Raw genomic sequence first — 25,396 nt, 5'->3', positions numbered from 1 at the left:
ACTTCAAAACTAACCGATCATGTTCGTCGATATGCTGCCCGATTCCTTGTTACTATCTCTTTTATACTTCTTGTTTTATTTGTGCTTTGCTCTTATCTTCATTGTTCAAGTAGCTTAAATGTAAACTTTAAAACATGTTTCTGTACAATCGTGCTTAAACTTCTAAATGTTTATCCTTTTGTCAAATTGGGCAGTGGTGGTACCAGTTGGTTATGGAATGAGAAGCTTGATTTCAAGTGTGTGCTTGTTTTCAAGTTTTCAATTTGAACCTAAACAAAAGACAGAATAATGTGTGTGGTTCGGGTCAAATTTGAAGCATCAATGTAATTTTACCAAAAGCACTCTGTCTACTTTCTGGAGTGACTTTGTTGGTGCACTTCAGCCAATTACACTGTTCAAGACCATAACCACAGTTCCAACCCATGCTTCCACTGCCTTGGTGTGACTTAGCTCGCTGCTGTTGCGGTTTTCTGCATAACCAGCTCAAAATTGAAGGTGCACAAATAGACACCGGATGTTATCTATAATGTTGTGGAAATGACTTCTAAGGGTTATTCATGTATACAGGGTGTCCACCAAATTGTGCATCATAGGAAATTATTTAATTGATAATTTATCATGGGAAATGAAATTATTTAATCCAACAATTAGCCCGGATATGTTGAAGAACATTCAGAAAATCTGCTTTTCCGTTTACAAATATGTTTTGAGATTGGTGGGACACGTTTCGAACAACTGATGAAGCCAACTTTACACATAGATGTTTTGCCTATGATGCGTGACTTTGTGGATACCCTGTAGTTTAGAATAGTTAAATTTCCCTTAGTGTATGTTTCAGTTTTAAATTGAGGTAAAATTAACTGTGATAGGAATATGCGTTGATAATTAATCATATATAAAGCACGTCGTCTCCCCTCCCAATGTTTGTTTCTAAAACTGCTTCTCCCTAAACCCATTTTTAATGTTTTATCGTCTGTAAGTTTGTCTTTTATGTCCTTTAAAAGAAAGAGGCCTTGCTGGCAGAGCAGGGTGGTAATTCAGGCACGCTCAGGCTGGGCCTCAAACATTCAGGAGAACCTGAGAATTTTGAGGGCAGGTCTTTGGTCTGAGTGATGCCTCAACGGCCATGAGGCGCAGAGTGGGCAGGCTTGGGGGACGTCACAGGGAGGGTCGTGGATGGAGGTGTTGAAAGGAGCTCTGGACAGTACGCCAATCACCTAAGGTGAGTCAGTTAAGTCCAGGGCTCGAGTGTGCAGGCCGAGGGGGAGCCAACACCTCCCATCATTGCAACATCTATTCCTCTCCAGACCAGTACTGCATGCCGAGCTCCCCTTTTGACCTGCAGAAGCAGGGTCTGTGCCTGCCTCTCGTGCTCTGGACACACTCCCTTGGACTTGCGCCGCCCGCACATAGGATATTCCGTTTCTCGTTGGTATCTCTCTTGTCCTCTAGTGTGAAATGCTTGAGGCCTTGAGGATAGGTAAGGTCTTTGCCGACCGTACGATACTCCAGGGTGTATATTTCTTGTGTAACTAAAACTGTGTAACATGTTGTAATGAGTGTCTTTTCTTGGTTTCTCCTTTCCCGCTATAAGCACGCATGATTGAACTCGCTGTGTCTCTTGGGTGATTCAAACTGTTGCGATTGCTGAGGCAGAATAGATGCGTTGGCTTTCATAATTCCTTTGAGGATAATCGGGTTTGAGTGCATACCACTCTATGAAATCCACTTTTCTGCCGAGCGAGGTGTCTGCTTACACCTCTATTTTGGGTCCCCGGTGTGAAGAGAATTCTGGCGCACCACCTGATCATCCACGGGCGTACCAACTGGGCTAAGTATAGGAGTACATAGGCCGTTGAACCGGCTCGGGGCGTCTGGACTGATTGGCTGGCATGATCCCTGCAACAATATATTTTGACATCATCATTACATGTTTGCTACCTTATCTTCATCGTCAAAAAATGTTCTGTCACATTTGATGCTGCTTGCTTCTCTAAATGCTTATTTACATGTGGCTCCATAGAACCTCATTTGTGTTGCTAATGAGGGAATTGTATCAAATTCCCACGCCTCCTCCCCCCAAGCCCTCTCCCTCCCACAGATCTCCCGATGTCCCTGCTCTCAAATGTTGTACGTGTGTGCTTCTCCCTCTCTCCCCATCTTGTCTCCCGCTCCCTTTATTTTGTCTTATGTGTCCGTTTTTTAAAATTTATTTATTAATGTTAGCTCTTACATGAGCCTCGATCTTGTATACAACAAAAAATAAAAAATAAATTTAAAAGCTCTGATTAAAACTGTTGATTAACTTTTGAAAATCCATTTGACTGTTGCAAGCTGCCTCTCGGGGGTCGTGTTCAACTGTAATGCCTTGTGTAGGCCTTTCCTTTTCCTTCACTTAATTTTGGCCTTAACTTTGTTTTATCATCTACATGCCTAATGTTATCATCTTTATCTCTTAATCTCGTCACCCCCACGCTCCCTCATGTTAACCAGCAAGAACATGCTGAATGACTTGCTGCGATTTGATGTGAAAGATTGCTCCTGGGGTCGGTAAGTTTACACTTTATCTTGCTTTTCATTCTATTGGACTAACAAAAAAATATATCTAAGCATCATCTCTGTGGTTTTTTTTTTTGGGCCATTGCAACGAAGAGCAGATGTGGGTGGTTAACAAATTGTGTCTTGTGGTGGTGGTGGTGGTAAAATATTGTCGCGTCAGAGGCCCAGCTAACGCAGATGCTCTGCATCAGGCAAAGACCTCCATGAATGACCCAAACGATCTTCATACTTGCACTGTTCTTTTAGCAAATTACTACATTAATTTGACGATGATACTTTCCCCATGGATTGTTTCATGACCTTCCAAAACTGGCGGTTGCTTGCGGGTGGGTAGACAAAAGGCGGGAAGATGGTTCTTATAGTGAAGGTTTTATTAAAATGTATATGGTGATGAGGATGTACAAGTCCATAAATAATGGGAAAGAACTGGTGGATCGAGAGACACAGATAGGGATGAAAGGGGAGAAAACACCAAGTTATGCTCAAGAAAAGTTCATATAATGGGGTGCCAATTTGATTCATACACATGCACGAAGAAGTAAAGGTATTTTATTTGCCAGATGTAGGGTGCCCCTTTATGTGAACTTTTCTAGAGCATTACTTGGTTCTTCCTAAGAACACAAGGGTAGTCCAGCATGCACACGAGATTTTTTTGAATGCCCCTTATTTTGTATTTTTTTTGCATTTTCTCCAAGCTATGGAATGTCCTTTCTTTTCTATAGTTTGCCACATGGCACGTACCCTTATATAAAGGGGCTTTTTCTATGCCCCTGGCATTTTACCCAAGAATGTCCCTTCTTTTCTATAGTTTGCCACATGACACATCCCATATAAAGGGGCCATTTATATGCCCCTGGCATTTTTCACAAGATACATTTTAAATACGAACAAAATGCATTTGTTCATCATACAAGACTTTATTCAAGACGATATAAAAGACTTGAAAAGGTGAGGGGAAAAAATGTTCAACCCAGATGGGATTCGAACCCACAATCCCCAGCTTGGGAGTCTGATGCTTTATCTATTAGGCCATTGAGCCAGCATGTTAGAATGATTTAAAAAAATATTTTAAAGGATTATAAAGCGTGTATATATATTTTTATATATATATTTTATGTATATATATATTGTTACGGACACGACTTTGATGTTAGGGTGGGCCGAGCGGAATGGCCGCCGTGTCCGCACAAGTTACCCGATTATACTCGAACGTTGCCGAGTCGCGCTACGCTGAATCAATGAAGGAAAAGGACACAACGGCTGGGACTAAAATGACACGACACCAAGGGTTCAGTTCTCAAGACCTCCGGAGGAGGTTATATTAGGGCGGAAGGTTAGATTACAGGAATGAGAGGGACAGCATAGAAAGACAGGCACTTAGACACACTTATCTTATTCCCTGACAGACGACAGATAAACAGGACAAAACTGACTCACACGGGGATTGATGGCAAGGAAAGGCAGAATCGATGGCTCCAGGTGCACCTGGGCTCAGGGCAGGATCGACCCGGTCCGGTCTAGAGATGCGGGGAGGTCGCAGCGCTCGGATGTGGTGATTGTCTTCTCAAGCTGGGGGCGCATCTGACGTCACGTCCGGCAAGTCGCCGCGTATATCCGGCGGGGAGTGACACGCCCTCGGCTCGTTAGCTCCGCCCCAGATGGAATCGGCCCGTTGCTTCTCATTGGGTGCGTGCGGGGGGGTTACCGGCTCCGCCCTTGACGAGGGGCTGACAGGGAGCCCCTTCGTGGTAACCCCGTCGGAGCGCATGGTCATGGCGGCTAACCGAGCCGGTGCGAGGACGCACACTCCCCCCGCGCCGCGCCGTTGTTGTAGTTGTTGTTTGGGGAAGAAGATGGGAGGAGGTAAGGGAAGGTCCTAAACTCACTACTGGTGCCATATAATCACATTCTGGTGCAACGAAGAGTCAGAATTAATGGGAACGAGTCCTTAACTGACATAGACTAAGAATAACTAGCAAGATGTCCGAAAGTTGTCTACGTGAGATGCGGTGGACCTGGGCACGACATTTAATGGGGGAAAAAGGGGAAGGTCGGTTCTACAGAGTGTTGTTTACAGACAATGGGACTAGGGAATGGGGGATTGGGGATAGTTGGGGAGTATTGGGGAAATAGGGGAATATTTACAAGCGGATATGGAGGCCAAATGCCATATTCGCAACAATATATATATTTACATGTACAGTGCATTCAGAAAGTATTCAGACCCCTTCACTTTTTTTGCATTTTGTTGTGTTGCAGCTTCATGCTGAAATCATTTAAATTCCTTTTTACCCTCATCAATCTACCCTCAATACCCCATGATGACAAAGAGAAAACAAGATTTTCGAAAGTTTTGCAAATTTATTAAAAAGAAAAAACTGAAATATCACCTTGACATAAGTATTCATACCCTTTGCTATGACACTTGAAATTTAGCTCAGGTGCCTCCCATTTCTCATGATCATCTTTGAGATGTTTCTACATCTTTATTGGAGTCCACCTGTGGTAAATTCAATTGAATGGACATGATTTGGAAAGGCACACACCTGTCTATATAAGATCTCACAGCTGACAATGCATATCAGAGCAAAAACCAAACCATGAGGTCGAAGGAACTGCCTACAGAGCTCAGAGACAGGATTGTGTCGAGGCACAGATTCGGGGAAGCCTACAAAAAAATTGCTGCATTGAAGGTTCCCAAGAGCACAGTGGCCTCCATAATTCTTAAATGGAAGAAGTTTGGAACAACCAGGACTCTTACTAGAGCTGGCTGCCCGGCCAAACTGAGCAATCGGGGGAGAAGGGCCTTGGTAATAGAGGTGACCAAGAACTTGACGGTCACTGGCTGAGCTCCAGAGATCCTGTGTGGAGATGGGAGAAACTTCCAGAAGGACAACCACCACTGCAACACTCCACCGATCTGGGCTTTATGGCAGAGTGGCAAGATGGAAGCCTCTCCTCGGTGAAAGACACATGAAAGCCCGCTTGGAGTTTGCAAAAAAAAGCACCTCAAGGACTCAGACTGTGAGAAACAAGATTCTGTGGTCTGATGAAACCAAGATTGAACTGTTTGGCTTCCGTCTGGCCACTCTGCCATATAGCCCAGATCGGTGGAGTGTTGCAGTGATGGTTGTCCTTCTGGAAGTTCTCCCATCTCCACACAGGATCTCTGGAGCACAGCCCGAGTGACCATTGTGTTCTTGGTCACCTCTCTTACCAAGGCCCTTCTCCCCCGATTGCTCAGTTTGGCCGGGCGGCCAGCTCTAGGAAGAGTCCTGATTGTTCCAAACTTCTTCCATTAAAGAATTATGGAGGCCACTGTGCTCTTGGGAACCTTCAATGCAACAAACATGTTTTTCTAAGCTTCCCCAGATCTGTGTCTCGACACAATCCTGTCTCTGAGGTCTGCAGGCATTTCCTTCGACCTCATGGCTTGGTTTTTGCTCTGATATGCATTGTCTGCGGTGAGACCTTATATAGACAGGTGTGTGCCTTTCCAAATCATGTCCAATCAATTGAATTTACCACAGGTGGACTCCAATCAAGGTGTAGAAACATCTCAAAGATGATCAAGAGAAATGGGGGCACCTGAGCTAAATTTCAAGTGTCATAGCAAAGGGTATGAATACTTATATCAATGTGATATTTCAGTTTTTTCTTTTTCTTTTTAATAAATTTGCAAAACTTACTAAAATCCAGTTTTCTCTTTGTCATTATGGGGGTATTGAGTGTAGATTCATGAGGGAAAAAATGAATTTAAACGATTTCAGCATAAGGCTGCAACATAACAATGTGAAAAAAGTCAGCGGTCAGACCGCTGTCAGCGGTTTTTCCGCACGTGAAAAAGCTGAATGCCTCAACTCTGTGTTTGCCTCTAAATCTTGTGTCCCAAACCCATCCCTCTCTGTACCCACCGTACCCAGTCGTACCCAGCTGCTCCTGGACTCTGTGTCCTTTCCTCCTGACAAGGTGGAAAAGTTTCTGTCAACCCTCGACTCGGATTCTGCAACTGAACCTGACGGCATCAGCCCACGGGTCCTAAAATCCTGTTCTTCCGCTCTTTCACTCCCTCTCTCTGTTCTCTTCACCCTCTCTTTTGCTCAAGGTCATCTTCCATCTGCTTGGAAATCTGCCAACATCACCGCTTTGCACAAAAAAGGTGCAAAAACAGATCCCAGCAACTACAGACCAATCAGCCTTCTCCCAATTATCAGCAAAGTCATGGATCCATCATTGCTTCAGATATGAAATCTTTCCTATTCTCCAATGGCTTGATCTCTGATCATCAATTTGGCTTCAGACCTGAACACTCTACTCTGGACATGCTGCTTCTGCTTTCTCAACAATGGATGGAGGTCCTCAATGCCAAACAGGAAATTAGAGCAGTCTCCCTTGACATATCACGTGCCTTCGATACGGTCTGGCACCCCGCTCTGCTCACCAAACTCTCCTCTTTTGGTATCCATGGAAATCTCCACGCATGGCTGGCGGACTTCCTCTCTAGTCGTAGTCAACGTGTGGCCCTGAATGGGTTTCTCTCATCTCCTCTTCCTGTTCAGGCTGGAGTTCCACAAGGCAGTGTTCTGGGCCCTGTGCTTTTTCTGGTCTTCATCAATGATCTCTCTGACTCTCTTGAAAATCCTCTGTATCTCTTTGCTGATGACTCTACTCTCTGTCGCTCCATTCTTCATCCCTCAGATCGGCAGTCTGCTGCCTCCTCACTCTCTGCAGACCTGGACAAAATCACAGACTGGGCAAACAAGTGGAACATGTCTTTCAATCCTGACAAATCTCACACTCTTACTATGTCTCTCCAAAAAGACCGGCTGGAAAACCCTCCCATCTACTTTCTCAACAATCCTCTCCAAGAAGTTCTGTCACTCAAGCTTTTGGGTCTCACTATCTGCCATGATCTTTCCTGGGAAAACCACATTTCAAATCTGGCCTCCAAAGCCAGTCGCCGACTGGGCATCCTCCGTCGTGCGAAGTCCTTCCTTGGCACACCTGAGCTCCTCACCACATACAAGGCTTTCAACCGCAGCTCAATGGAATACTGCTCTCCCCTCTGGGCTGGTGCTCCTGCTCGTCTTCCTAGCTCGTCTCTCCAACCTCACCTAGCTCGTCTTCACGCTGTTGAAACCAAAGCATTCAGAATCATTGGAATCTCCCGCGATGAAGCTAACTCCAAGGGCCTCTCACTCACTCACTGCAGGCAGGTTGGTGGTCTTTCCATCTTCTACCGACTCGTCTCTGGCCTTGCCCCCCCAGCTCTCTCTGGGCTCTGTCCCGCAAATATTCCTACAGGTCGCACAAGATCTGCCTGCAACCCTCTTATGGTCAAACTGCCAAAATCAAGACTCTCTGCTCACCTTCACTCCTTCATTCCTCTTTTCTCCCGCATCTGGAACAAACTCCCTCACTCTCTTCAATCCCACTCCACCCTCCAGGTCTTTAAAACAGCTGTTCACCACCATCTCTTATCTTCCCCCATCCAAAACCTTGATCTTTTCTACCCCCGCTAATTTCACCCCAATTCCACTTTTTTGAAATACCAACTTCTGTCCTGGAAGTCCTTGGTGTCCTTGTGTTTTATACTTCTCCCTCCACCCCCCCCCCCCTTCCCACGCCTCTTCCCCCCAAGCCCTCTCCCTTCCACACATCTCCCTGCTCTCAAATGTTGTGTTTGTGTGCTTCCCTTTCTCTCCCCATCTTGTTTTCCGCTCCCTCTTTTTATATATTTTGTTTGTCTGGTTGATTTGTTTGTGAAGTAAATGTTAGGTCTTTCACGAGCCTCGATTCAGTATACAAAAAAATACAAACAAAAAAACAAACAAAAAAAAAAACAACAAGTGGAGGGGTCTGAATACTTTCTGTATGCACTGTATATATATATATATATGTATTTAATTTTAAAGCAAAAACTACAGCACGTGTGTGGAATTTGTTTTGAAAGCCATTAACTAGATATATTGGCCAATGTATATTCCAGGTTTCAGCTAGTTTCAATGTATAGTCCTTGAGATATGAGCGCCAACACATTTTGGGTGGACGGACGGACAGACACCAACATGATTTCGAGGATTTTCTAAATATAACTCAAGAATGCATAAACGGGCATTACTGAAATGTGGAAATTATTACTTCAACGTACAAAGCATTTACTTCCGAAATTTGCAGCCAATTTCGTCCAGTAGAAGCCGAGAAACGTATTTTCAGTCCCCATGTAAAAGCTGCATACAGATAAACGATCCCTTATATAAATGGAGGGGCACTTTGTGCCTCACTTTGATTTATTGTACTTTGTAAAATTACATGAGGGACTGAAAATAGAAGTTATGGATTCAACCGGTCTTATATTTTTTCATATTCCCAGAGTTATAAGAGAGTTATATTCCCAGAGTTATATTTCACAGTTATATTTTTTCATATTCCCAGAGTATATATAAAGAAATATACTTCGAAAAACCTTGTCCAGAATAAATTGTATTTGTAGACGAAATATGGAATACAATATTTATTAAATCATAACTTTTGGTTTTAAGCTATTTTTAATTTGTAAAGCGAAGTGTATTTGATGTTTTCAAGTTTAAAAATGAACAACAGAAGTAAGTCAGTCACGGCAGGTTCTGCCCCTTCTCAAGTCAAAGTAGAAGTATCACTTTATCGCTTCTCCCCCTGCCCTTCCTCCTCTCCTCTTCCCTGTATGCGATCCTCTCCTCTTCCCTGTATGCGATCCTCTCCTCTGTGCAGTGTGTGTGATGAGGAGGGGTTAGGAGGAAGATTTGAGGTCTTGAATTCACATTTTACATTACATGTAATTCCACATTACAAACTGTATTTCCCATGTGCATGGACAATGGACATGCATTCACATGTTATGTGAAGTAAATAAACTGTGTAGATTACATCATTTCTGGATCTGATTAATTGGCAGTACCCATTTTGGAAAACTCTATGTGCAGCATCTAACTCAAGATGTCCAAATGTCGTACACGTCTATGCCCGTGAGTTTCCCACATGTGCGCCACTATGTTTTCGGGCCGTCCGTCCGTCCGTCCGTCCGTGATCAGTTTTTGTTACCGCGATAACTTGAGAACGGCTGTGGGGATCTAAGTAAAACTTGGTGCAGGTATGTATTCTGATGCAAATATGAAGTGATTTGATTTTGGGGTCAAGAGGTCAAAGGTCAGAGTCTGTAATATGTTAATAACTGGAGAACTGCTGAAGGGATACAAGTCAAACTTGGTACAGGTATGTATAATGTAATAATGTGGGTGGAGGCATATCGGTCGACGTTGCGATGTTGAAGAGTGCCGTTCTAGTTTTTTATTTATTTATTCCTCGAGTGTTGATTTGCAGTGCATTTTTTATTTATTTCCTCCTCCACCGAATGCGGATGGAGGTTATTCTTTCCCCCTGTCTCTTTGTCTGTTTCTGAACAAGATATCTCACAAAGTTGTGGACAGCTTCAGGCAAAATTTGGTGGTGAGGTTGGGTATGTGACGAGGACGAAATGATTAGATTTTGGTGAAGATTCGGATCCGGCTAGTAGAATTTTAAAAGTGATTCTTCACCATTGAGAGATGGGGCCAAAAATGATATATAGGACGATATCTCAAAAAGTTGTGGATAGATTCAGATGAAACTTGGTGGACAGGTTGAGAGTGTGATATAGACGAATTCATTCGATCTTGGTGAAGATCCGAATACGGATCCAGATATGAGAATTTTGTACCTTCACCATTGAGAGAGAGCTGATTATATAAGCATTACACAATATAAGGCTGATTTTTGAAGTTCCTTCCTCTTCTTCCATCAGGGCTTTCACGACAGGTGCTCCTCCTGCTCCACGGTACCACCATTCGGCCGTGGTGTATGGCAGCAGCATGTTCATTTTCGGTTCGAGTCTTCCCACACTGCACTTTGTTTTGTCTACCCTTTATCTAACCCACACTTGCACCATTCTCAAATATTTAAGCAAATGTTTCTTTGACTGCCTTTCTCTCATATTACCCCCCCCCCCCCCCCACCTCCCTATCCTTGCAATCCCTCACACACACACACACACACACACACACACACACACACACACACACACACACACACACACACACACACACACACACACACACAGTAATGCATGTTTTTGAGTTGAATTTTTCTTTCCTGAAGATTTGTGATGCTCTCCTGTATTTTTCCCTATTTCTTCGTTTCAGGTACACATGTTTACATGTTTGTTTGTGTACTTATTAGGTGGCTACACAGGAGACATCTATTCAAACTCTAACTTGAAAAACAAGAATGACCTGTTTGAGTACAAATTTGCCACCGGCCAGTGGATTGAATGGAAAACAGAGGGTGGCAGGTAAGGCGAGGAAGATTTACACACCTCACCCGCACACCAAACACAATCTAACCCAAAATTGTTTTAATTTTGATAGTTGAGATTTCAGGGTTAAATTGCTTTCCAAAATTATTTTCACTTTTGAGATTCCTTACTCTTTTGAGATTCCACAGGGTGCCTGTTGCTCGCTCTGCTCATGGTTCCACAGTTTACGAGGATCGTCTGTGGATCTTTGCTGGCTATGACGGAAATGCCAGGTAATTATGCCATATTGTAATTATGCCAGGTAATTATGCCATATTATGCCATATGTTCCCCCCTCTGGGCTGGTGCTCCTGCCTCGCACCTAGCTCGTCTTCATGCTGTTGAAACCAAAGCGTTCAGAATCATTGGAATCTCCCGCGATGAAGCTACCTCCGAGGGCCTTTCACTTACTCACCGCAGGCAGGTTGGTGGTCTTTGTCTTCCACCGACTCCTCTCCGGCCTTGCTCCTCCAGCTCTCTCTGGGCTCTGTCCCCCAAATATTCCTATAGGTCACACAAGATCTGTCTGCAACCCTCTTATGGTTAAACTGCCAAAATCAAGACTCTCTGCTCACCTTCACTTCTTCATTCCTCTTTTCTCCCGCCTCTGGAACAAACGCCCTCACTCTCTTCAATCCCACTCCTCCCTCCAGGTCTTTAAAACAGCTGTTCACCACCATCTCTTATCTTCCCCCATCCAAAACCTTGATCTTTTCTACCCCCGCTAATTTCACCCCAAATCCACTTTTTTGAAATACCATCTTCTTTCCTGGAAGTCCTTGGTGTACTTGTGTTTATACTTCTCCCAATCCCCCCTCCCACGCCGCCTTCCCCCAATCCCTCTCCCTCCCACACATTCCCGATGTCCCTGCTCTCAAATGTTGTGTTTATGTGCTTCCCCTTCTCTCCCCATCTTGTCTACCGCTCCCCTTTTTATATACTTTGTTTGTTTGTCTCTGTGATTTGTTTTTGTGATAAATGTTAGCTCTTTCACGAGCCTCGATTTTGTATCCCCCCCAAAAAAAAAAAATTTGCCTGACAGTTTGTGTTTGGTGTTTATCCATTACATAACATTTACCATCACACAAGGTAATTGCAGTGGTATATACTGATTCAGGAATAGTATGTTTAACCTGGAATGGGTTTGATGTTTACTTTGCTGGAATTCAAACTTTTGCTGAATCTGGAATTTTTGTTTACATGATCGAGGCTCATGGAAGAGCTGGAAATATCTGTGAGATATGTGAAATCCAAAATATATTTCTGTTGGATTTATGGTCTCTGCCTCTTGTGCGACCATCCCTTCTGGCAAGCATAAGCGGTCTCTCAAGACAGGTGGTCTCTCATAAGAAGGAAGGAAGCAAAATGTAGATTGGAAAACCCTTTCATTTAGATGCATTTGAAATTATACAAAATAAGGTAAACATATAATTCACATATATTGCATTATATTATGTCTTTGGCATAAAGGCAACAAAAAACCAATTCCACACCAACGTGCATGTCGTCTGTTGGACCTTAAGAGGTACCCCTTTTCCCCACAACTGTAATATCCAATCAGTTAGGTTGATCAGACTGTCACTGTCTTTCTGATATCAAGACTTTCAGTGATGGCTCAGGCTGACTTCCTGTTATTATGGTTCTGAATCACTCGCACTTGTTGCTCCAAGCTGAGTCTTCCTCTTGCAGCTCTGTTTCATTGCCTTTGCTTTCAAAAGGCTGCAACAGGAGAGTCAGAAAACAACATCTGTCCAACCTCAATGTTGAACTTTCAAAATTGTCTCCCTCCTCTAAAAGCTGGTGGTACATTGTTTAGTCTGTCTCTGGTGTCCGTTCCCCTTCCTACTGCCCATAGTAAAGCCGAATGCCTCACACGATCGCGCCTCCTGTCTGCAAACCCTGGCAAAATCACCCGAGTTCATCCCCACCGTACAAAGCAACATGAAGCTCACTCTGTTCAATACCCGGTCCCTCAACAACAAAAGCCACATCCTGAACGACTACATTCTGGACAATAAACTGGACTTTCTCTGTCTCACTGAAACCTGGCAACAACCTCTGGACTACTTCTCACTCAACCTCACTACACCCAATGGATATTCATACATCAATAAACCACGCTCGGAGGGCCGAGGTGGTGGAATTGCCGTAATTCACCGACAGGACATCAAGACCAGCCTCATCTCCATCTCATCTGCTCCATCATTTGAACACCTGGCTTTTAAACTCTCTGGTCAACACAGTCAGTCATGGCAGTCGTCTACCGCCCTCCCAAACCACACCCATCATTCCTGTCTGACTTCTCTTACTTTCTGACCCAGCTCTGTTCCTTCTCCCCCTCAATCCTCCTCCTCGGTGATTTCAATATCCACATGGACTCCACTGACTCCACAATAACCACTGACTTCACTGATTTACTCACCTGATTTAACCTCACTCAACATGTCAACTTTCCTACCCAGAACCGTGGTCACATTCTCGACCTTGTCTGCTCTACTGGATTAATTTTGCACCATCTCTCTAGCTCCGACCTCACCCTCTCTGACCACTTAGCCATCACGATGACCATCAACATCCCCACCCCAGCACCAAGGCATTATCGCATTATCAACTTCCGTAAGCTAAACTCTCTTTCACCTACCTCATTCTCATCCACCCTCTCTGAAAAAATGTCCACTTCTCCTTTCGTTGACCTCCACACCCCTTCTGACCTCACTGACTACTACAACCACACTCTCTCCTTCTGCCTCGACCAGCTTGCGCCTATAAAAACCAAAACAGTTTCTTTCACCCATTCTGCTCCCTGGTTTACCCCTGAACTCCGCCTGATGAAAACTCGTGCTCGCCAACTTGAAAGACTCCGCAATAAAACAGGTCTCACAATTCACTCCGAAGCCTACAAGGACCACCTGCAGCACTACAAAGATGCCCTCTCCCACGCCCGCTCCGTCTACTACTCTCAAATTATCCACTCTGGCTCCGGAAACCCAAAAGCACTCTTCTCTACAATAAACAAACTCCTCAGCTCCCTGGACACCACCACCCAGTCATTCACAGTAGACAACTGCATCTCCTTCCTTTCATTCTTCCAAAGCAAAATTGACAACATCTACAACAGCTTAACCACCACCGCACCTGCTCCCCCTCAAACCACCTGCCCCCCCTTATCCTGCCAACCCCTGTCTCAATTCTCCCCAGTCTCCCCTGCTGACCTCTCTGAACTCCTCATAGGAATGAAAACTGCCACCTGCACTCTGGACCCCATCCCCTCCAGCCTTGTCAAGGCCTCCCTTCCTGCTCTCTCTCCACTTATCACTGCAACAATAAACTCCTCCCTGTCTACAGGCATCGTCCCACCATCCCTCAAAATTGCTGCTGTTACCCCCATTCTGAAAAAACCTGGACTCAACCCTGACACCCCAAATAACTTCAGACCCATCTCCAACCTACCCTTTCTGTCAAAAGTTTTGGAACGCGCTGTAGCCATGCAACTCAAACATCACCTCTCTGCCAATAACCTGTATGAAACATTCCAATCCGGATTCCGCTCCAACCACAGTACTGAAACTGCTCTCCTCAAAATCACCAACGACCTTCTCCTCTCCTCTGACGCCGGCAACCTCAACATTCTTATCCTCCTCGACCTCAGCGCCGCATTTGACACCATCAATCACACCATCCTCCTCACCCGACTTGAAACCACCTTTAACATTACCGGCACTGCCCTCTCTTGGATCAAATCTTACCTCTCTGACAGACGCCAGTTCATCTCCATCAATAACTGCAAATCTGCCACTGCTCCCCTCCCCCAAGGTGTCCCCCAAGGTTCAGTTCTCGGCCCCCTCCTCTTCATCCTGTACCTGTCCCCCCTTGGTCACTTAATCCGCCGTCATTGTCTCCAATTCCACTGCTTCGCCGATGACATCCAGCTTTTCATCTCCACCAAGTCAATCTCCACCGCCACCCACTCTATCCTGACAAACTGCATCACTGAAATAAAATCCTGGCTTCAAATCAACTTCCTCAAACGTAACTATGATAAATCTGAAATAATCATCATTGGCCCAAAAACGCTCACCAAATCCATCCATAACTTCGCCCTCAACACTGACGGTTTCCCAGTATCCATCTCCCCTCGCATCCGGAATCTTGGCATCATCTTTGATCAAACCCTCTCCTTCGACAAATACACTAAACAAATCACAAAGACAGCCTTCTTTCACCTGAAAAACATCGCCCGTCTCCGTCCATCCCTCTCCTCCACGGCTGCAGAAACCCTCATCCACGCCTTCATCACCTCCCGTCTGGACTACTGCAACAGCCTCCTCTATGGTTCACCTTCAATAATCATCAATAAACTCCAATACATTCAGAACTCCGCTGCCCGTCTACTCACCCATTCCCGGACCCGTGACCACATCACCCCCGTCCTTTACAAGCGTCACTGGCTCCCCATCCCCCAGAGAATCCAGTACAAAATCCTCCATCCTGGGGGGGACAGGGCCTTCTCCATCGCTGCCCCAACCCTCTGGAACTCACTACCTCACACCATCAGAGACTCCTCCTCACTCACCACATTCAAAACATCACTCAAGACCCACCTGTTCAACACCGCATTTAACATTTAACCCACAGCATTTAACCCCTGACTATCTCTTCTCCTTCTCCTTCCTTTTGCTTTGATTATTTACCTATTTATTTTTGTCTTTTTGCACTTGTTTTTTTGTGCTCTGTCAAAGTGTCTTTGGGCTTCTTGAAAAGCACTATATAAAATAAATGTATTATTATTATTATTAACTTCGTTTGCTTCAAAATGTTTTGTCCCCAACACCTCGCTCTCTGTACCCACCCTACCGAGTCACACCCAAATGCTCCTGGACTCTTGCATTTGAGAAGGTGGAGACGTTTCTGACAACCATCAGCTCTGACTTTGCAACTGGAGTGGATGACATCAGCTCACGTGTCCTAATAACCAGCCTTGCTGCTCTTTTACTTCCTCTTGCTGCTCTTTTACTTCCTCTTGCTGCTCTTTTACTTCCTCTTGCTGCTCTTTTACTTCCTCTTGCTGCTCTTTTACTTCCTCTTGCTGCTCTTTTCACCCGACAATTTGCCCAAGGTTTCTTCCATCTGCTTGAAAATCAGCCAACATCACTGCATTACATAAAAAGGAGCAAACACTGATCTCCTTGAGTACACACCTATCAGCCTCATCGAAGATCATCAATTCGGATTCAGACCTGGTCACTCTACCTTGGACATGCTGCTTATACTCACCCAACAATGGATGGAGGCCCTCAATGTCAGATATGATATCAGGGCTGTCCCTCTGGACATATCTCGTGCTTTTGCTATAGTCTGGCATCCCACCTCGCTCTTGAAACTCTCTTCTTATGGTGTCCAAGACCAGCTTTGCTCTTAGGTTACTGACTTCTACCCTCGTAGCCAACGTGTGGCTCTCAATGGAATCCTTTCATCCCCTCTCCCTGTCAATCCTAAAGTGCCCCAAGGCATGTTTTCTGGGCCTAGTGTTATTCCTGATCTTCATAAATGATCTCTCTAACTCTCTGGAACATCTCCTTTATCTATTTGCAGTCATTCAAACTCCTTGGTCTCACTATCAGCCATGATCTTTCTTGGGCAAACTAAATTTATAAAATGGCCTCCAAAGCCATCCTACATCATATAAAATCCTTCCTTGGCACACCTGAACTCCTATCCACCCGGAAGGCCTTTGTCCACTGCTTGGTGAAGTATGACTGTCTCCTCTGGGATGACTCTCCCACCTCACATCTTGCTCAGCTTGATGCTGTGAAAACGAAGATTATTGGAATATCTCACAATGAAGCGAGTCTATGGGCCTATCACTTCACTGTCACAAAAAGGTAGGTGGTCTCTGTCTGCTACTACCTCATTTCTGGTCTTGCACACTGCTCTTTCTGTTCCTCTTTTTTTCCCACCTGTGGAATCAACTTCCACATCCTCTTCAATCTCATTTTACCTCCAGGTCTTCAAGACAGATGTTCACCACCATCTCAGATTGTTCCATGTCCTAAACCATGATCTTTTCTCCCCTCGTTAACCTCAGCCAAATCCCTCCTCCCAATTTTCCCTCCTTGGAGTTTCTGTCTGTATGCATTTTGTACATCCCATGCATGCATGTTTGTGTCCTGTTTTTGTCTGTTACATCCTGATATGTTCAGTGTACTAGTTCTTCCATTATTAGCCTCGACTATGTAGACAAAAATAAGTTCCTCAGCAGGCTCAAAACTGTCACTGGGTAGGATGGCCATAAAACAACAAGCATTCTGAGTATTGCGCTGCAGTATATGTCCCCTACCGTCAGTCTGTCGTCCGGAAAACTGTTGGGGAAATTCCCAAAGTTATGGCACTTTGAACTTTGTCAAAAATGATCGAAACGTCGTGAAGTTCGAACTTGATCTGTAACTTATCATGAGGAAACCATGAGCCAAGTTTGAAATCATTAGCATTAAGAGTTTAGAAAAAAAGTCCGGAAAACTGTTCTTTGCATGACCGACGGACGGACAGACTGACAGACGGAGGGACGGAGTGCAAACCTATAGTCCCCTCCGGTGTACACTGGTAGGGGACTAATAACAGCAGCTTCTGACAAAACCCAGAAGAAGAATCTGCCTTGACATTAAACACTGTGCAGTCCTGGATTTTCAGTTACAATTGGGTGAGTGACCATTTTCGACCACAAGAAGTCTGCTTATGGAGGTCACATTAGACAGGTGGTCACTGGAGGTTTACCGTAAGGGGAATTCCGTTGTTACAAAGCTTAACTGGTTGCAATGATGTGTGGCCACCCAAAAGAGGGATAACTGAATATCAAATACAAGCCCCTCACTGTTGAATTACACCAGGAACCATATACCACACCGGATATTGCTACATGGATCCTGACCAGCAGAATGTGTGTGTTCCAGAGACGATACTGTTGGTAGTCCTCAGATCTGAAGAAGGAGCCAAGTTAAACGTTCGGTTAAAACCATTGCAATTAAAAGGTTAAAACTTTGGAAGTACGCATGCCGCAAAGCAATACTGCTGCTCGATAGAGCGCCCTGCAGGGTTTGTGCTACTGCATTGTAATGGGCATGATAACATTATTACATTCTCAACCTATAGGGGCTAGCTCGCCCTGGGGAGGGGCACCATAATGTTCTCGTGCAATATGATGTACCCTCCAGGGAGCTGTAGGGGAGCGGCACCATCTATGAGGTCCGCGTTCAACCGAAGGTTCAATTGTTTTAATTCAATCGGATTGCTTTCCCAGTCGGTTTTGACTTGCTTGATGTTTAATATGCAGGCAGCATCTATTGGGGGGGAAAAATGTCCGACGATGCTAAGGGGTTGTATGTTAACTTCTTCTTCTTCTTCCCTAACTCGCTGTCCCCTGTAGGCTCAATGACATGTGGACGATTTGTCTGCAGTTCCGTGAAGAAGCCAACTGGGAAGAGGTAAAGGCTAAATCCCAAGGATCACACATCAGATGTTAAAATGTAAATTTAATGAATCATTAAAACTTATTATTTAATACATCACTTGTAGCTTTTGTTGTTTTATATCTATCAAGATTGTGGTTTTTAATGCAGAGCCTCACCTGGGTATTTGTTTCAGTGATCCCTTTCATACAACAATCCCCTTGTGGATAAATAAAACGTTTTAATGTATTTTCAGCACATTTTAAAAATGTAAAATGTATAACCCTCCCTAATTAATTGCTGTGTAAAGCGATGTGCAGGTGAAATGGTTTTGAACACACCTTAGAATGAACAATGTGGATTATAGTCGATCAGGATGCCGCCAAACACCCTTGCGAACCGTGCGGTTTACTTGGACATGACACACGTTTTGTTTTATTTTTTGTATAAGGTTGCAGCTCGTGCAAGAGCGAAAACACAGAACGGAATGGAATGGCTAGAATGCTGGGGGAAGTGGGGGAACACATTAACAGCAGGGTAAAGGCCATCGACCTGTCTCCATTGCGAGAGTAACAGGCCTCGAGATTCAGCTTCATCATGGGAGATTCCATTGATTTGAAGGGCCTTGTCTCCACAGCGTGAAGCAGGATACTAGGCCAAATGGAGGAGCAGTGTTCCCTCGACCTGTGGATGAAGGGCTTGTATGTTGTTAGAAGTTCATATTTGCCGAGCAAAGACTTAGCATGAAGTAGGATGCTCAGTCGGCGGCTGGCTTTGGAGTCTGACTCTCGTATGTGGTTTGCCTAAGAGAGATCGTGGCTGATGATGAGGGACTGAACCTCTTCAAATGGTTTGCCAAGGAAGTAGATGGAAGAGTTTGACAGACGGTCCTTATCGAGTGACAAAGTGAGAGTGTGAGATGTCAGGGTTTTGGACCAGGTCCTGATCTTGTCAAGGTCTGCAGAAATGAAAGATGCTGCTGCCCGCCTATCTGAATGTCCAGTATAAGGAATGCTATGACAGAGTGTGCGGTTGTCAGTGAAAATATAAGGAGGGTTTTACAGAGAATCAGATCGTTGAAGATGAAGAACAGGACTAGGCCCAAGAGATTGCTTTGGGGTACTCCAGCCTTGACAGGGAGAGGGGATGAGAGGATGCCATTGCTATCTACGTTCTGATTACGAGAGTGGAGGAAGTCAGCCAGCCACGAAGGGAGGTGGTGTTGGATGCCACTCGGCTGTGTTTTGAGAGCAGGGCAGGATGGCAGACTGTGCTTGATATATGTCCAACAAAAGAGAGAAACTTGTCCTTTTGTCTGAGATTCTGGGCTTCCATATGTTGTTTGGAGAGCAGCATGTTCAGCTTGGAGTGATGGGGTCGGAAATGAAACTGATGAGCTGAGATCAGACTGTTTGAGAAAAGGAAGGATTTGATGTCGTCTGTGATGATGGATTCCATGACTTCACGGGATCGAACATGTTGCTATATTGTGGAGGTAAACTGAGGACGGCGATTTGACAAATTGTGTCATCAGCATGTAACTTTTTCTGAGTGAGTCCCTTGCTTGTGTCGTCGTCTACTTAGTTTATATTCACTTGAGATGGCATAGAGGATTTTCAGTTACGTATTTCCACCCTGTTTTATCTCTATTCACAGATAGAGCAGCGTGGGGACATTCCGCCATCCTGCTGCAACTTTCCGGTGGCCGTTTGCTCCAATTCTCTGTTTGTGTTCTCGGGTCAGAGTGGAGCAAATATCACCAACAATCTCTACTGCTTCAACTTTAATCAGAAAACGTAAGGTTATACAGGGCGAATTGCCAATGTCTTTTGGACATTTTATCCCAGCAGTGTCGTGGCCCGAGTCTTGTTCCTCGTATAACTAAACAACCTCTAAGACACACTACAAAACGTTTTTTTTCCTTTTTTTCGGTATACAAGATCTAGGCTCGTGTAAGAGCTAACATTAATCACATACAAACAAACTGACACATACAACGTATGATAAAGGGAGCGGGAGACAAGATGGGGGAGAGAGAGGGAAGCACACAAGTACAACAGTAGAGAACAGGGACATCGGGAGATCTGTGGGAGGGAGAGGGCTTGGGGGGGGGGGGGGGGCATGGGAAGGGGGAGGGGTGGGAGAGGTTAAAAAAAAAAAAACCACATGGACACTGCTAGGACTTCCTGGAAAGAGGTCGGTATTTCAGAAAAGTGGATTTGGGATGAATTAACAGGGGTAGAAAAGATCAAGTTTTTGGATGGGGGAAGACAAGAGATGGTGGTGAACAGCTATTTTAAAGACCTGAAGAGAGGAGTGAGCTTGAAGAGAGTGAGGGAGTTTGTTCCAGAGGCAGGAGTAAAGAGGAATGAATGAGTGAAGGTGAGCAGAGAGTCTTGATTTTGGCAGTTTCACCATAAGAGGGTTGCTGGCAGATCTTGTGCGACCTGTATGAATATTTGGAGGACAGAGCACAGACAGAGCTGGGGGAGCTACCTCTCCGACAAACCCAGGCACTGAGTATCCTCCATCATTAAAAAAAAAATTTTTTTAAATTTGAACTATTAGGTGTTCAAGGCTTAGTCCATAACTCAATGGAAATGTTCTGTCTCCTGGATTCTGGGAAATGTAAATTGCTCATTGGAGTCTGTCACAATTAGGCTGAAGCACAAGGCCTGTTACTCACACATTGCAGACAGGTTGGAGGCCGCTTGGTTTTTACTGCCTATCCTCTGGTGCAGCTGCCTCTGCTTTCTCAGCTCTGCAGCCCTGCAACTACTCCATGTCATGAACATGGTTACTGGTTCCTCTCTCTCCTTTAATTGTTGCTCCACTCCCTTAGTACGTTGCTTTTTCTCATTCTTCCATGAGCCAGAAGTTCATGCTATAGATAAGATTCAGCTGTAAAATGCATGTTGCTTTTGCAATGTTTCCTTATCAATCTGTCTTTTTTTTTTTTTGCCCAGGTGGTTCCGGATTCCCACGGAACACTTGCTTAGGGGTTCCCCAGCGCCCCCTCAGCGGCGCTACGGGCACACGATGGTGGCATACAACAGGAGGCTGTACGTTTTCGCTGGTGCTGCTGACAATACACTGCCCAGCGAGCTTCATGTATATGACACTGATGGCCTCACCTGGGATGTTGTTACACCTGCGCAGGACAGTGAGGTAAACATGATGTTTGAGCTGAGTGAATAGTAATTATTTGGTTATTTTTCATTCACTTTCTTTTTATCATCTACAATCTAAAATGTCTACATGTCATCTGCTCTAATTTCACGAAAGAGGGCAAATCATTTCTTTCTGTACCACTTCAAACCCCTCTCTCTCTTCTGTTTGTGCATCCCTTCCAAAGCTGCCATCTGGACGGGTGTTCCACGCGGCTGCTGTTGTTGATGACGGAATGTTCATTTTTGGTGGTACTGTAGACAACAATGTCCGCAGTGGAGAAATGTATCGATTTCAGGTAATAAACTTGAAACGAAACAGCCGAATGGTCAAACGTAATAAACACTTCAAGTTCTTATTTGAGCATGTCAAAGAAATGAAATTGTTACCTCCACCACTAAAGGTGGATGGAGGTTATGTTTTCACCCCTGTCTGTCTGTCTGTTTTTGTCTGTTTGTCTGTCTGTCAACAGGATATTCAAAAAGTTGTGGATGGAATCGGACGAAATTTGATAGAGAGGTCGAGTATGTGACAAGGACAAAATTATTAGATTTTGTTGAAGATTCGGATTTGGATCCGGCTCGTATAATTTTTTAAGTGATACTACACCATTGAGTTGGTCAAGATCTGGATATCGGCTAAAAGCGATACATAGCAACAACACAACAACAGGCATTTTAAGGCCATTTTCCCTGCAAGAGCGGGGGTTAGCTTTGCGGTCCCCATGACAATCTTCTCCATTTTGCCCTATTTTCTGCATCTCCCCTTGTTAACCCCCTTGCCCGCATTTCTTCTTCGACCATCTTTAGCCAAGTCTTTCTCGGTCTTCCCCATCCTCTACTTCCTTCTACATTCATTTCCATCACTCTTCTCAACCAGTCACTTTCATCCTTCCTCAACACATGACCAAACCATCTCAACCTGTTCCTCTTCACAGCATCAATCACAGGCTCTATTCCCATCATCTTTCGCAATTCATAATTTGTCTTCCTCTCTCTCTCAACGATACTCCACACATCCTCCGAACCATTCGCATTTCCACCCTTTCCAGCCTTCGTTGCTGCTCTACGTTCATTACCCATGTCTCGCTCCCATAAATCATAACACTTCTCACACATGTACCGTACACCTTTCCCTTCAGCTTCAACGACACTCCCCTCCTCGTCAGCACGCCACTCAGTTCCTGAAACCTCTTCCATGCACATCTCACTCGAGCAACCGTGGCCGAGTCTGATCCACCTTCTCCATTCAGCATGTCTCCTAGGTAGCAAAATGTTTTCACACCTTCCTGCTTCACGCCGTCTACAAGATCCAACTCAACATTTCCTCCATCTGCAGCTCCCTCTGTGCACACCTTACACTTGAATGTAGCTGCCACACTGGTTAATGACCCTCTCAAACCACTACATTTTTGATGAACCCACTCAGCGCACATTGTACATTGAATGGAGTTCACTCCGACACCCTTCCTGCACACAGCACACGGGCACTTCCCAGTTCTTTCCACCTCACCACATGCTTTACCACTTGCCATCACCTTCGTTTTTCCGATATTCACCTTCAGACCTTTTGTCTCCATACATTCCTTCCACTTGTTCATCTTCTCCTTCAGTCCATCCATACTTTCTGCAATCAACACCAGATCATCTGCATACAACAACTCCCACGGTAAACCCTCCTTTACGATACATAGCAGGATATCTAAAAAAGTTGTGGACGGATTTGGACGAAACTTGGTGGACAAGGTTGCGTGTGTGGCAAGACTGAATCTATTAGATGTTGGTGAAGATCTCTGAATATGGATTCGGATGTGAGAATTATTTAATTTTTAAGTGATTCTTCACCATTGCGAGATTGGGAGAAAAGCGATATATAACATGATACTTCAAAAAGTTATGGACGATTTATGACTAAACTTGGTGGACGAGTTGGTTTGGTGACAAGAACAAGCCGATTAGATTTTGGTTCAGGTCAGGATCCAGATTCGGCCTATCAGTGGGATGCAAAACATAAACTGTTCAGCCTAGCAGAGGTATGCGCTCTACCGAGTGCCCTTCTAAGTTTTGTTAATGCCTCTAAGGGGGCATCTACATTTTACATATGCACATGGGTGAAGTGGTTCTTTGTGTTTGAGCTGCTGCGCAGACTGTGCTTCATGACTTGTGGAGGTTGGGGGACAATTGCAAATGTAGACCATGTTATGTAAGGTAATTCTGTGTATGGTGTAGGCCTAACTTGCACTTTCTTGGTTCTGCTTTTTATAACCTGGACGGTTTTACAGTGTGGTCTCGGCAGGATGATGGAGAGGTAGCAGCACACTCATGTTTGAACTGTCTAGTGTGGATTTGCTACCCGATCCAACTGTGAACGGTCGGAGTCGTGATTTACAGGCCAGACGTTGCAGTACAAGGAGCACCATCCCTCGGATTGACATTAAATTGAGCATCCTGTCTGCCATTATGTGGTGGACATTAAAGAGCCCATGACGTATTTCACGAAGAGTAGGCGAGCACCCTGAACCGATTACAATTCCTGCTCAAATTGTCCACTGTTGAATGACTGGCCAGCTGGTTTGTGAAAGGCGTTGCCCGACACCACAAGAAGTTGGAAGTAATTGGGGCTGTCGTAGGAGTAGTGTTAGTTGTATTATGTCAGTATCTTTGTATGTATATTTTTGAACAGTGACGAAGAGACATGAAGGACCTCCATTGTGCAAATAAACAATGCTCAAATCCCTCATAATCACTATGGAGACACTATTGATAAAATGTGATTATTGGCACTCCTAGGTGGTGTGCGCCCACCTGGCTCTCACGGCACATGTTCTACTTTTCAATTGTCCAAGATGTGTTGCAATTTGTAAGCTGTAAATAATTTTGATAAATCGTTTGTTTCCTTCCCTTTTTTTTAACCATGCAGTTCTCATCCTACCCTCGATGTACGCTGCATGATGATTACGGTAATCTGTGGGAGAACAAACAGTTTTGTGACATCGAGTTCATTCTTCCAGAAGTAAGTTATTGTTGTGCTACAGCATACCTGGATGTACACCTGCCTTGCCGGATATTGAATGCTAAGCATATCTTTATTCATGCTCTTCATCTGTAGGACGATGTGGATGGTGCTCGATGATCAAATCTGTCACTGAGCACTACCTTTCAGACTGTGCTTGCTCACCTGTGGTTTTAGGCCACTTTTTTTTTTTTAAAGCACAACACCTTGAGCAGAATCAGTTTGAAACCGGGGTCATATATCTTCCATAATTGTTGGTTTTGATATTGCATAAGTTGTGCCATTTCCGCGAAGGGGAAATGTTTGTTTTCGATCTCCTTTACAATGTTGTTTTTTGGCTGTTTGCTTTATTGGGCTCTTTGGGGTATTCTAAAAGTGTGACCAAGACTCCTGAGAAGAGCATTCTTTGCATGGAGAGGAGGCATGACTCGTTTATATTCGAAACGAAATACCGATCGGTGATTGAAATAAATAATCATAGTTTTGGTCATGCTCATGTACTTCCTGTTTATCCTAAACAAACAATATGACACGATTCCATGAAAACGCACCATTGGACAGTGAAGGCAGTTATGATAGGCCAAAGGGGACCAGAATTAAGAGCACAAAAATCATTGTTGAGATGGATGGTTCTTGCATCGTCATCGGTGCTGCCAAAATCTAGTTTTGTCTAGGAACGCGCAATGTTCTCATGATCATATCTGCCATTCCCACTATGATACATTTTTGTCTGAGTGATTTCAACATATAAGCTATTTTCTTTTTCTTTGGTTCCATTATCCTTCATATTATTCTCGAATTCCCGATCCATTAATATTTGATGTCACTTTTCTATTTGCCTAATGGA

At 44.5% G+C, this 25,396-nt stretch overlaps 1 protein-coding gene across 2 annotated transcripts in view; it reads left to right on the top strand.

The window, feature by feature from the left end:
- LZTR1 (leucine zipper like post translational regulator 1) overlaps positions 1-25,396 on the top strand; it is a 46,522-nt gene that overhangs the window by 5,715 nt on the left and 15,411 nt on the right. For both annotated transcript variants that reach the window (XM_078787083.1, XM_078787082.1), the window contains 9 exons: positions 2,494-2,550; positions 10,379-10,458; positions 10,813-10,924; positions 11,077-11,160; positions 18,348-18,405; positions 20,026-20,165; positions 21,336-21,537; positions 21,725-21,835; positions 24,457-24,549. In XM_078787083.1, the coding sequence (XP_078643209.1) occupies positions 2,494-2,550; positions 10,379-10,458; positions 10,813-10,924; positions 11,077-11,160; positions 18,348-18,405; positions 20,026-20,165; positions 21,336-21,537; positions 21,725-21,835; positions 24,457-24,549 (937 nt within the window). The remainder of the gene's footprint in view (positions 1-2,493; positions 2,551-10,378; positions 10,459-10,812; positions 10,925-11,076; positions 11,161-18,347; positions 18,406-20,025; positions 20,166-21,335; positions 21,538-21,724; positions 21,836-24,456; positions 24,550-25,396) is intronic.

Source organism: Myxine glutinosa, chromosome 11 (genome assembly GCF_964187855.1).
Source record: "Myxine glutinosa chromosome 11, kmMyxGlut1.1, whole genome shotgun sequence".
NCBI lineage: Eukaryota > Metazoa > Chordata > Myxini > Myxiniformes > Myxinidae > Myxine > Myxine glutinosa.
This window is presented reverse-complemented; position numbering and strand designations above follow the sequence as displayed.